The 10,870-nt window shown below is 44.1% G+C and overlaps 1 protein-coding gene across 5 annotated transcripts in view; it reads right to left on the bottom strand.

Annotated features, from left to right (window-relative positions):
• The window catches only part of MAP7D2 (MAP7 domain containing 2), a 136,260-nt gene that overhangs the window by 39,993 nt on the left and 85,397 nt on the right, over positions 1-10,870 (bottom strand). For 3 of the 5 annotated variants that reach the window (XM_011995789.1, XM_011995792.1, XM_011995791.1), the window contains 2 exons: positions 7,806-7,942; positions 5,945-6,072 (listed from right to left, as the gene is read on the bottom strand). In XM_011995789.1, coding sequence (XP_011851179.1) covers positions 5,945-6,072; positions 7,806-7,942 — 265 coding nt within the window. Of the gene's footprint in view, positions 1-5,944; positions 6,073-7,805; positions 7,967-10,870 lie in introns of all 5 variants that reach the window. The other 2 variants (XM_011995788.1, XM_011995790.1) reach the window with 1 other exon arrangement.

The following is a 10,870-nucleotide window of genomic DNA, read 5'->3' as shown; positions in this document are numbered from 1 at the left end:
CCAAAATGGTGGCATAAAAGCAAGCTGGCTTCACTGCCCCCAACAAGACCAAAAAAAAAAAAAAAAAAAAAAAAAGGATTTTCAACTTCAAAGAAACAGCACAAAATTGTGATCTTGCTTCTGAGAAGCCAACTCCAGAAACCCCAAAACCAACGAAAGAACTCCATCCTTAATATTCTGTTCCTCTAGAACTACTCCTGGTACCAAAATAGTTCTAGAGGGACAGAAGTAATAGGATAGATGTATATATAAAGGGGAGCTTATTAAGGAGTGCTGACTCGCAATCACAAGGTGAAGTCCCACAATGGGACATCTGTAAGCTGAGGAGCAAGGAAGCCAGTCCTTGCCATCTGAACTGCCTATCATGAACTGGGTGCTTTCTGACCTATCTAGCCATAAAGCGGGGTGTGCACAGCAGTATTCCATCATCAAATGGAAGTGGTATATACATGATCGGGTTCAAGCAGGTCCTGAGGGCACAAGTAAATTACATGAGGAAGTGGCTCAAATGCCCTGCCACCCTGCCTTCTCTCCCCCAGCCTGCACCAATGGCCTCATGGCAGGGGTGGGGGGTTCCCTATGATCAGTTGACAGAGGAAGAGAAGACTAGGGCCTGATTTACAGATGGCTGTGGATGATATGCAGGCACCACCTGAAAGTGGACAGCTACGGCACTACAGCCCCTTTCTGGGACATTCCTGAAGGACAGTGGCGAAGGGAAATCTTCCCAGTGGGCACAACTCCGAGCACTGCACCTTGTTACGCACTTTACTTGGAAGGAGAAATGGCCAGATATGTGATTATATACTGATTCATGGGCTGTAGCCAATGGTTTGGCTGGTTAGGGACTTGGAAGAAGTATGATTGGAAAATTGGTGACAAAGAAATCTGGTGAAGAGGTATGTGGGTGGACCTTTCTGAGGGGTCAAAAACTGAGGATATTTGTATCCCATGTGAATGCTCACCAGTGGGTGACCTCAGTAAAGGAGGATTTTAATAATCAAGTGGATAGGATGACTCGTTCTATGGACACCACTCAGCCTCTTTCCCCTGTCATTGCACAATGGGTCCATGAACAAAGTGGCCATGGTGGCAGGGATGGAGGTTACACACGGGCTCAGCAACACAGACTTCCGCTCACCAAGGCTGACCTAGCTACGGCCACTGCTGAGTGCCCAATTTGCCAGCAGCAGAGACCAATTCTGAGCCCTCGATATGCACCATTCCTCAAGGTGATCAGTCAACTACTTGGTGGCAGGTTGATTATACTGGACCTCTTCCATCATGGAAAGGGCAGCAGTTTGTACTCACTGGAATAGATACTTACTCTGGATATAGGTTTGTCTATCCTGCACACAATGCTTCTGCCAAGACTACCATCTGTGGACCCATGGAATGCCTTACCCACCATCATGGTATTCCACATAGCATTGCCTCTGAACAGGGCACTCACTTTACGGCTACAGAAGTACAGCAGTGGGCTCATGCTCATGGAATTCACTGGTCTTAACATATTCCCCATTATCCTGAAGCAGCTGGATTGATAGAACAGTGGAATGGCCTTTTGAAGTCACAATTACAATGCCAACTAGGTGACAATAGTTCGCAGGGCTGGGGCAAAGTTCTTCAGAAGGCTGTGTATGTTCTGAATCAACGTCCTATATATGGTACTGTTTCTCCCATAGCCAGGATTCATGGGTCCAGGAATCAAGGGGTGAAAATGGAAGTGACACCACTCACCATCATCCCTAGCGATCCATTAGCAAAATTTTTGTTTCCTGTTCCCACAACATTATGTTCTGCTGGCCTAGAGGTCTTAGTTGCAGCAGGAGGAATGTTGCCACCACACAACAAAGATTGCCACCTGGACACTTTAGGCTCCTCCTACCTCTAAGTCAACAGGCTAAGAAGACAGTTAGTGTTGACTGGGGTGATTGACCCAGACTATCAAGATGAAATCAGTCTACTACTCCACAATGGAGGTAAGGAAGAATATGGTGGAATACAGGAGATCCCTTAGGGCATCTCTTAGTATTACCATGCCCTGTGATTAAGATCAATGGAACACTACAACAGCCCAATCTAGGCAAGACTACAAATGGCCCAGACCCTTCACTAATGAAACTTTGGGTCACTCCACCAGGTAAAAGACAACGACCTGCTGAGGTGCTTGCTGAAGGCAAAGAGAATACAGAATGGATAGTAGAAGAAGGGAGTCATCAATACCAGCTACGATCACAGGACCAGTTGCAGAAACGAGGACTGTAATTGCATGAGTATTTCTTTCTTATTTTGTTAAGAACATGTTTGTGCATGTAGACACTTACTCTGGATATAGGTTTGTCTATCCTGCATGCAATGCTTCTGCCAAGACTACCATCTGTGGACCCATGGAATGCCTTATCCACCGTCACGGTGGATGAAGAAACTACCTTCATTTCCTTTCTTTTTCCTTTATCATGTGACATAAGATTTATTGACATCATATTAGCATTTAAGTGTTAACTTTATGTAATAGCATTTGGGTTGGGGATTGGTGTGCTTCCAGTTGTAGGAAGGATAGGTGTAATTATGACCTTATTATTTGTCTTTATTTGAAGATTATGTATGATCTCAGGAGATGTGTATGGGTTCAAGTTGACAAGAGGTGGACTTGTGATGGTTAATATTGAGTTTCAACCAGATTGGATTGAAGGATGCCAAGTATTGTTCCTGGGTGTGTCTGTGAGGGTGTTGCCAAGGAGATTAACATTTGAGTCAGTGGACTGGAAGCAGCAGACCTAGCCTCAACGTGGGTGGGCACCATCGAATCAGCTGTCAGCATGGTTAGGATAAAAGCAGGTGGAGGTGGCTCACACCTGTAATCCCAGCACTTTGGGAGGCCGAGGTGGGTGGATCACAAGGTCAGGAGATGGAGACCATCCTGGCCAATATGGTGAAACCCCGTTTCTACTAAAATATAAAAAAATCAGCTGGGCACGGTGGTGCATGCCTGTAATCTCAGCTACTTGGGAGGCTGAGGCAGGGGAATTGCTCGAACCTGGGAGGCGGAGGCGGAGGTTGCAGTGAGCTGAGATCGTGCCACTCCACTCCGGCCTGGCAACAGAACAACACTCCATCTCAAAAAAAACAAAAAACAAAACAAAACAAAACAAAAAAAAACGCAGGTGGAAGAGCATGGAAGGACGATTAGACTGGCTTAGTCTTCTGGCCTACTTCTCCCATGCTGGATGCTTCCTGCCCTCAAACATCGAACTCCAAGTTCTTCAGCTTTTGGACTCTTGGACCTTCGACCACAGAATTAAGGCTGCACTGTCAGCTTCCCTACTTTTGAGGTTTTGGGACTCGGACTGGCTTCCTTGCTCCTCAGCTTGCAGATGGCCTATTGTGGGACTTTACCTTGTGATTGTGTGAATCAATATTCCTTAATAAACTCCCCTTTATATATACATCTATCCTATTAGTTCTGTCCCTCTGGAGAACCCTTACTAATACAGGCTGTTTCCCTTTCTTATAGTTTGTGTGTTCACTGGAGTAGCACTTTTAATTTCCTTCAATAACTTTTCCTTTGCATTCACGACTTGGCTAACTGGTGCTAGAGGCCTACCCTTCAATCCATGTCAGCTTTTGATGTGCCTTCCTCACTAAGCTCAATCATTTCTAGCTTTTGATTTAAAGTGAGAGATCTGTGGCTCTTCCTTTCACTTGGACACTAAGAGGCCATTGTTGGGTTATTAATTGGCCTCATTTCAATATTACTGTGTCTCAGGGTGTAGAGAGATCCGAGGAGAGGGAGATGGGGGAATGGCCTGTCAGTGGAGCTGTCAGAACACACACATTAAGTTTGCCATCTTACATGGGTGCAATTCATGGCACCCCAAAACAATTACAACAGTAACATCAAAGATCATTGATCACAGATCACCATGATGGCTTTAATAACAAAGTTTGGATATTTTGAGAATTACCAGAATGTGACACAGAGACAAAAAGTGAGCACACACTATTGGAAAAATGGCATCGATAGACATGTTCAATGCAGGGTTGCCACAAACCTTCAATTTGTAAAACAACAAACAACAACAACAACAACAAAAACAGTATTTGTGAAGCGCAAAGTACGACAAAATTAGGTATACCTATAATTCTCATTTCTATAGAAGATACTACCATTTATAATAACGATGACGAAACTTGCAAGCTAGTATCCCTGCAGGGACCATGAGTCCAAATTCCAGCAAGAGAGAGGGTGGAACCTGTAAAAGTCTCAGTGTAAACTAGGCTTTTCTGTTAATGTAAATGTCCAAAATTAATACCAGAGTAATGATGCATGGGTGGAAGCTGAAAAAGGCTCAGAAATAAGACAGAGGGAAATGGATTGTAGAGCCCACACAATAAATTTAAAGAGGTGGTAAGATAACAATACCATAATCAAAGATGGACAATACTAGCAGAGAGAGGTTGCATGAACTAAAAATAAAGAAAGAAAGAAAAGTGGGCTTTTAATTCAGTGATGTGCTATGGATTTTCCTTATGGAGGACAAACACATCAATGGCAGGTATTAGTAGTGTATCAAAACCATAGTGATCTCTAAAAAAAATATTAATAGTAGTGAAAAAGTCTCTGTTAGAAAGCAACACGTTGGAAATTTAAGAGCTGATGTCATCTTTAAATATTTTTGACAAATTTGCAAGTGTTCATTAAATTTGTGTTTTATCCAACATTCTCTGAACTAAACTGATACACTGAATAAGGTTCATATGATTCCCTCTATATAAAAACTTTCCTATTTTCCCAAATTAAATCATATTTCTCTTTCTTTCTCTGTCCTACTAAAGATGGTTTCCACTGTCCTACTGGACTGAGTTATTTACTGAGTCTTGTCAGTTACTGCCAGTAAAATATTTTAACGACTTAAGACGTTGGTGGTCACATAGTTATCGTAAATTTTTCAATCACATGGTTTCATTGGTGAGTTTACCTAGTTCCTAACAAAAATTAGGCATGGTGGCATAGGGTGCATGGGTACAGAGGTCCCAGCTACTTGGGAGACTGAGGCGGGGGGATCACCTGAGCCCAGGAGTTGGAGGCTATAGCGTGGTGTGATTATGCCTGTGAACAGTCAGTGCACTCCAGGCCTGGGCAATACAACAAGACCCCATTTCTTTTTTCTTTGTTTCTTTTTTTTTTTTTTTTGAGATGGAGTCTCGCTCTGTCACCCAGGCTGGAGTGCAGTGACGTGATGTCGGCTCACTGCAAGCTCTGCCTCCCCGGTTCATGCCATTCTCTTGCCTCAGCCTCCTGAGTAGCTGGGACTACAGGCACCCGCCACCACACCCGACTAATTTTTTGTATTTTTAGTAGAGACAGGGTTTCACCGTGTTAGCCAGGATGGTCTTGATCTCCTGACCTCGTGATCCGCCCGCCTTGGCCTTCCAAAGTGCTGGGATTACAGGCGTGAGCCACCGCGCCTGGTCAGACCCCATTTCTTAAAAACACACACATATATATTTGCTTCATTAAAATACTGCTGATCATGGCTGACAAGTTATTATTGTCTCTCTATTAAAGAGAGAGACAACAAGGTGGGGGAGAATGTGAGGAGGAGCCCAAGTCCAATGCAATCACTGAAATCCAAATGCAACTGGAAAAAGAAGAATACCAGAAAATGGAATTCATGGACCTAAAGAGAAAATGCTGAATGCATCATCTTGGTAAATAAAAGCCCTGTTATGCACTGGGGTCTCTTAGCAAAGGATCTTTCACTCAGAAGATACACAGAGAGTCAAGCCAGGTAACTCCAAGGCCAACATGTCTCTCACTTACCTCTTCTGGCTGGCCATGCCTCACGGGGGAGCAGGAGCTGTAACACTGGATGGCACAAAGCCCTAGCAAACAGACTCATGACAGTCAGACTGTCTGGCAAAGGGGAGACATGCTTACTTGGATATCACAGGAGAAGATGGTCTCTTAGGAATGCCTCCAGAAAACTCGCATCTTCTCAGAGGGGACCCGAAGTTCACAACGGGAAGAGAAGTTGCTGTTCGCTGCCCCCGCTTCACCTTCTCCACCTGTAGGGGACACAGGATAGCTACAGTCCGTGACTGGCCCTACTTCCACAGTTTATGAGACTAATACTCCAGATGGAACAATGCACAGCTTTCTTTCAGAGGGATCGATATGAAGCTATAATGCTTCACATGACAGGCATCTTTGCAGGGAGGCAGGATGAGGTCATCACATTTACATTATCCAGTTAAAAAAAAAATCAGCCTCAAAATGCAAAGATGTCCTTCTCCTTGTTATCTTTCAAAGAGTTAACAACACAATCATATTATGGTCCTAGACATATAGGAACTGAAAAGAGTACAAAGATGTAAAATCACTACAAAAAATCACAAGTGGGTGAAAATGTGGTTATAACATCCAACACAGTGAGCTGTGGTCCCTGATGGTATACATGGTATAATGGGGTCTGCAACCCCATCTAGTCCTGTAGGTCTTCCCATTACCTCCCCTGGCAAAAGGGAACAGACATCAGTGCCTAGCCGGCAGAAAGTGATCCGCAAAGGTTAGCTCCCTTCTCTCCCTATCACACTTTTCTGTAGCAAGTCCTCATTTGGCCCCCACACTCACATCCATCAATCCCTTTCAACACTAATCCACTGTATAGTAAAATCCAAGAGTCTAAAACATGCACTTCTAAGAGCCACAACAGATTTGAAAAGAAAATATGGCATTATAAAATGCAGTAGTTTTAAAATAAGTCCTGACATTATTTGATATTCCTCCCTTCAACAGGTGAGGCTTAATTCCTCTCCCCTTGAGCGTGGGTTGATCTTAGTGACTTAAAGGACACTGCAGCTTCCCGATAGCTTGCCTGGAGGGAAGCCAGCTGTGGCATCATTTGGATACTCAAGCAGCTTTATGGACAGGCCCATGCAGTGAGGAACTGAGGCCTCCTGCCAACAGCCATGAATGAGCCATCTCAGACGAGGCCCAGCTGTGCTTTCAGATGATGCAGCCCTGGCCAACATCTTGACCACACCTCATGAAAGACCTTGTACCCAGAACCACTAAGTCACTCTGAATTTCTGACCCAAAGAACCCATGAGTTAATAGATATTTGTTATTTTAAGCTGCCAAGGTTTGAGGTGATTTGTTAAGTAGCAATTGATAACTAACAAAAGTAGTATGGCATTGTGTAATTTCTAAATAAACAGACACAATTGGGGGTGCCTGCTCAACATTTAATTTACTGATAGTACCCGTATGCCATCAAAAATGTTTAAGCTTGGCATAGTAACACGTGCCTGCAGTCCCAGCTACTCAGGAGGTTGAGGCAGGAGGATTACTTGAGCCTAGGAATTCAAGGTCAGCCTGGGCAACATAAAAATACCTCATCTCAAAAGAATATTTAATGATTACTTTTGTAGGTAAAAGTTGATGTAGATTCTCAGTTCTAGTTAGGTGCACAGGCAAGACTGACCCAGAATCAGATATCCGTAAAGAGGAAGACAGAGGATATTCAGAACATTCCTTCTGATTCCTGTCCTCTGGAGGGCAGGTTGTGACAAGGACATCATTAAGAATTTGCTCCAAGGTACTAAGACTTAAGATGATGCAAAAACTTAAGTGATTTTCAAAGGTTGGTTAAAATTTTGAACTCAATCTACCCTTTCCTGCTTTGAGCAGTCCCAGGAGATTGATGGAAACAGAGAGCCCAGGTCAAGCACAGAAGTAATAACACCATCAGACAGAACACGGTTTGTAGGAGTGAGTGGGTGGGTGATTTTAAACCTACCAGAGAGGCCTCTCCTCCTGCAAGGGCTTCTTTCCCAACATCTCCTGCGCCAGATATAGATGTAGATGTAGCTTTCTTCTTCTCAATGTTTCGAGTGGGTGAAGACTTGTAAGAAGGGTTAAGAGGGCCAAGAGGAGCTAAACGAGGACAGACAGGGAATACTAGAAAGTTACAGTATAACAGCCAGAAGGACAGAGAGTACAGATGGAAAAAGTAGAGCAGAGGTGGGAAGAACACATTTCTGTTAAAATACGACCTGGGCAATCAATATCATACTTTTCTATTGTACACAGGATGGATCTTACCCTAAAAAGGCTCCCGTACTCAGGAGTCAAGTTTATTCAAGTTTATTTCAGGGGTTAAAAGTCTATACTTTGGAGCCACAGAGACCTAGCACTGCCACCTAATAGCTGGATCACCTTGGGCAGGTTATTTAACCTCTCTAAACATTGATTTCCTTGTGCACAAAAGGGTTAACATAGCAGATCTGACTGCTGTGCTTGGAAAGGCCTGCTTACATGGGTAGCCCTTGGGTGGCACCTGGGAACTTAGATTTCAGGAAGGGTTCCCACCATTAACTGATGGATGTCTAAACTGTTTATACAAACAGTATGGTTTATGCTAAGCATCTGCTTTTCTTGTGGGAGTCTGGAATCTGGGTATGTGCCTGGGAGGGGATACCTACATATCTAGCCCCCAGTAAAAACCCTAGGCAATGAGTTTCTAGCCAACTTCCCAGCCTGGCAACATTTCATACATGTTGTCACAACGTGTTGGTAGAGGAATTAAGCTCATCCCGTGTGACTCCATTGGGAGAAGACTCTTGGAAATCTGCACCTGGTTACCTCTGGACTTAATCCCATGCACCTCCTCCATTTGCTAGTTTTTTCATGTTTCCTCCTACTATAATAAATCACAGCCATGGGTTGGGCATGGTGGCTCACCTGAGCTCAGGAGGTTGAGACTAGTCTGGGCAACATGGTGAAACCCCAGCTCTACAAAAAACACAAAATTAGCTTGGCATGGGGGCACACTCCTGTAGTCCCAGCTACTCTGCAGGCTGAGGCAGGAGGATCGCTTAAGCCTGGAAAGTTGAGGCTGCAGTGAGTCAAGATCACACCACTACATTCCAACCTGGGTGACAGAGAAAGACCCCATCTCAAAAAAAAAAAAAAAAAAAAAAAAAAAAAAAGCTAAGAAAGAAAAAATAAGTCAGTCATGAATGCAACTATGTTGATTCTTCCAAGTTCTCCTAGTCAATCATCAAACCTGGGGTAGTCTTGGGGAACTCTGGCACAACTAGTGTCAGAAATGGGAATTGCTGGAATGACCCTAATTCACTGAAACATGGTAAAATCACATTTTGGGAAAAGGACAAAAGGGAGGAGAACAAACTTGTGATGCCTGGGTGGCTATGAAGTTATCCATGGTATAAAACAGCAGCTGAGCTGTTGCTAGAGGTAAAAGTGACCTATGGAATTTAAAGATGACCAATGCAGCTCCAAGAGAGTTGGCTCAATGGATCCCCCTGGCTGCTTTTGGCTGTAGCACGCTAGCTAAAGTGAAGGAAAAAGCACAGCTCAAGAGATGCCTTTGGTTTTTGTTTTCTCCTCCAAGTGAGAGTGAGACACAGCTTCCTTGCTTTTTGCCAGCAGTGGGTAGGTTGGAATTTAAACTCCAAATATTAGAATCAGAACAAGTCTCTGTAGTAGATTTTTCTGCTAGGACTTTTGTAATGGAGCCTCTGGAAAAAGGGAGCTATGAAAAGACAGGCAATTTCTAGAAAAAGACACGCTTTCTGAGTTTTAAAAATTGACTAGGGACCACTATAAATATAGAATGCCCTTCATGGGGCCCAAAACTATAAAAAGATCCTGGATGCTGCTAGACTGGGTCACATACAAGTGCCCACAAGACAGGGCTTGTTCTCTGATGGGACCATCCAGTCAAGCTGCTCATTGGCTCTATATTTCTGATGTAGAGTCTGATTATATTCCCAACACATGACTCCTACAAAAGCTCCAAGTCACATCACAGGCAATGTGACTCAGCCATCCCTGACAGATTGAACTCCATCCCCTCTGGAGAAAGTGTCACTGCTGTTGATGTTTTGTGTTTAATTTTCTGGAGTAGCTGCAGTTTGTAATAGACTGAGATCCTGACTATATTTCCTCTACCTTTCTCTCACTACACGTGTCAGTAAAGCAATTTGCTAAATGCAGCTGTCACTGGAAAGGGATTGATCCTTTCTAGGCTGCTCACTGGATAAATGATCAAGATGAAAGGGCTCAGAGGTGATACAAACCTACTTTAAAATGTTTTGAAAATTTAGGATTTTAGCCTAATACCTGAACACAATATATCTTTCTGGTTAAGTTGGATTAAAAATGGGTTTTAACAAATGCTTTTGTCCTTTCTTTGAAAGGTCTGGGTGAGAGTAGGGGATGATTAAGAAAATGTAAAGTTTTGATTATTGAATAGGACATGGAGAAAAACAACATAATCCAACACCTGGGGTGATACAGGGATAGGGAAGGACACTTGTGCTCTGTTTTTCATAACTGCTCCTGGAAGCGCTCTCCTTCCTGAAGGAAAACTCCCTGTGCTGAAAGCACCTTGGGCTCAGACCCATGGCTGAGCCTAGATGGCACGTGACAGCATGACTATGAGTCGGCAGGGGTGGGGCCAGCTCCTGTATGTCCCACAGAACACCTCCAGATGCCGTCTGCACTTGCCAAGAAGATGAAGTAGGGTCACTGGCAGAACTGTTTGGGACTAATGGCCTCAGGCAGCCCCCATAAAACCTGGGACGGAGCTGAATTACCTGCACTGGACTGAGCACCCTGAGGTACCAGTCACCACAGTGGGAGGCCACGTTGGTGACTGCCTGACCAATGATAACCCTGCTAGTGTGCCCTAACATCTTCAACTCTGTGTTTCCAGGGAACCACATGAGCCATTGGGGATCACAGTTCCTATGTGCGTGCCATGATTATCATGACACCGCGTCAGGCCTGGAAGGCATTCAGATCAGTTTCAACTTACTGGCCAGAGCTGTTCTGGGC

The sequence above is a fragment of the Mandrillus leucophaeus genome, unplaced genomic scaffold, assembly GCF_000951045.1.
Source record: "Mandrillus leucophaeus isolate KB7577 unplaced genomic scaffold, Mleu.le_1.0 Scaffold499, whole genome shotgun sequence".
In the NCBI taxonomy this organism is placed as follows: Eukaryota; Metazoa; Chordata; class Mammalia; order Primates; family Cercopithecidae; genus Mandrillus; species Mandrillus leucophaeus.
This window is presented reverse-complemented; position numbering and strand designations above follow the sequence as displayed.